This window comes from Helianthus annuus, chromosome 15 (genome assembly GCF_002127325.2).
Source record: "Helianthus annuus cultivar XRQ/B chromosome 15, HanXRQr2.0-SUNRISE, whole genome shotgun sequence".
NCBI lineage: Eukaryota > Viridiplantae > Streptophyta > Magnoliopsida > Asterales > Asteraceae > Helianthus > Helianthus annuus.
The window spans coordinates 153571874-153574350 of NC_035447.2; the positions used below are offsets into that span (position 1 = coordinate 153571874).

General features: G+C 36.9%; 1 protein-coding gene across 1 annotated transcript; it reads left to right on the forward strand.

Annotated features, from left to right (window-relative positions):
- Positions 1–1390: 1390 nt before the first annotated feature.
- LOC110914426 (splicing regulatory glutamine/lysine-rich protein 1-like) lies at positions 1391–2213 on the forward strand. Its single transcript, XM_022159219.1, has 2 exons — positions 1391–1482; positions 1661–2213. Exons 1-2 carry the CDS (start codon positions 1391–1393, stop codon positions 2211–2213), a joined length of 645 nt encoding a protein of 214 aa, XP_022014911.1.
- Positions 2214–2477: the final 264 nt, after the last annotated feature.

Here is a 2477-nt window from a genome sequence, read left to right on the forward strand (position 1 = left end):
ACAATTCTTGCACAATGTTACACCAGATGTTCAAATAAACCAAATGAACTGGTGTGGTTATATAATCCAATGCTTGCAACACGCCAAAACCGCATGGGCTCCCAAAAAGCATTACACAGGGCCACTGATCATACTTGCGGTAAGAATAAAATTACACTATTCATTTGTGTGTCATTAAAAACGCCAAAAAGTATATGTCATTTGAAAATCTCTTTTGTTATAGCTTGCCTTGGTGAACGATGCTTGCAATTTGAAAAAATGGGACCGAAAAGAAGGATACCCAATTGAGTGGGTTACAACAGAAACTCTTGACTTATTTGAGAGAGCAATGGCAAAACACCTTGTGGGCAATGAAGAAAAAAGGAAAACAGTCAAAAAAGGTAAAGGAAGCAAGCCCCAAAAACAAGAAAAATGCAGATTGTTGTTCATGATGAAGATGATGGTGATGATGTTGAGAATGAAGATGAAGATGATGTTCACAAGGTCGATGAGTATGATGATGAGTTTGATGATGATGATGGTTTTGATCATGATGATCATTATAACTATGAAGTTCAAAACGCCATGCCTTTCAATGATGATGAAGAGGCTTCGCTTCAAAGGATGGTGAATGAGGATATAGAAAGCCGGGAAACGATGTTTGAAGTTTCTGCATCAGGAAACCATGCTCTTATCAGAGAAGTAACACAGTATGACAATATTTTTGCTGATGAAGAAGAACAAAACAAAGAACCTGAAGAGGTATGTTGTTCAAATAATAAATAAAAAAAAACAAAAAACACCATGATAAACAAAATCCTTTTATTTAATATAACAGAAAATGGCTGATAAATTGGATGGAGCATACAAACAATTGGAAGACTGTTATAATAAAATGAGCACATTGTTAAAACAGTCAAAGATTGAATACCCAAACAGCCTCCTAGTACACATTAAATACTCACAATGTATGCCATTGTCGGAGAACATCTCAAAATTTGTTGATGAAAACGCCAAAGAAATGCCAGCTGAAACAGAAGAAGATACACAAGAAACTGAGGATGAAAATGAGGTGGTACTAGGAGATGAAAATGAACAAGAAGGGGAAAAGGAGATGGCTGAAAAAAAAATGCCATTAAAGAGAAAACAGTTCATGAAAACGCCAAAGAATTTGAAAATGAAGAACAAGGAGAGGAAGGATGTGAAAATGAAGAAGAAAGGGAGAAGGAGATGGCTGGAATTGAAAATGCCATTGAAGTGGAAACAATTGATGAAAACGCCATGCAAGTGGAAATAGTTCAGGAAAACGCCATTGAAGATGAAAATAAAGGAAAAGGAAAAGAATAAGGAGAAGGAGAAGGAAAAGGAAAAGGGGAAGGAGAAGAAGAAGAGAAAGGGGAGTGGGAAGGGAATGGAGAAGGGGATGCAGAAAGAGAAGGAAAAGGAGAAAGAGAAGGGGAAGGGGAAGGAGAAACGCAAGGAGAAGGGGATACAAGGGATGTGGCAATAGAACAAAACGTCGAACCCTCGACTGCTACAAGAACCCCCATATATGATGATGAAGAGGATACTTTATCATCAGATGAAGATGTAAACGAAAAGGATATTGAGAGATGGAGTTGTGATTTCAAGACACTTGAATATCACATTTCAAGATACAATGGGGAAAAATAATTAAGAGGAATATTGTTGAGATTTTGGAGCTGCCAGGACAAGATCTAAAACAAATGATTAATATTAAAGAAGGTCTTGATAATTCAAAGATGGTGGATGAAGCAATTAAAGCAATAAAAAAACATCTACAACCAGCTGAAGAGACCCCAAGAATGCCTCTATTTGATAAGACACCAAACATCGCCACGACAGAAACAAAAGACAGTCAGGCATTCAACACGGAAAAAGAAAAAACTAAAGGGGAGACAGTGAACAAAAGTGTTGACCAAGAAGGGGCAGTGTTTGATAAAACGCCATATGAAGAGCCACCAACTACATCTGGGAAAAACCTCTTGAAAAGTTTTGAAGAGGAACAGACACCCAATAAACCTCAGGATGAAAACGCCATCAAAACATCGCCACCAAAAACGCCAAACATGTCAGATGTGCAGGAGAAAGGTGATGAGGACAACACTCCAGACATCACAAAGCTGATGCAAGAAAATAAATTTTTAAACCCTGAAGAACTGCCTGGTGATAAAAAAGCTGATAAAGATGATGAAGAAGATAAAAATATATAAAAAAAAGAATGTGGCTGAAGAGGAGAAGAGAGATAAAAAAAATTGAGCAAGGCATGTTTGTCACCTTATCTAAGGAGGCAAGTGGTAATACATGAAAAAAGGACAAACCCTGAAAATAACCTTTCCACATACATCTTCACTGGAATTGGCGATTATGAGTATGTACACTTCTCTGAAAATAAAACGCCAAACTTTCAATTCATAACATTTACTTGAGAATATGCATGCAAAAATAATCAAAACGCCATGTATTATAATAGAATG

What these genes read in the sequence shown, in the direction of transcription:
- LOC110914426 (XM_022159219.1), top strand. Translation starts at nt 1,391, where the DNA reads ATGGAGAAGGGGATGCAGAAAGAGAAGGAAAAGGAGAAAGAGAAGGGG. An exon ending in AAGGGGATACAAGGGATGTG is followed by an intron (nt 1,483 to 1,660) that starts GCAATAGAACAA and finishes AATAATTAAGAG; the next exon opens with GAATATTGTTGAGATTTTGG.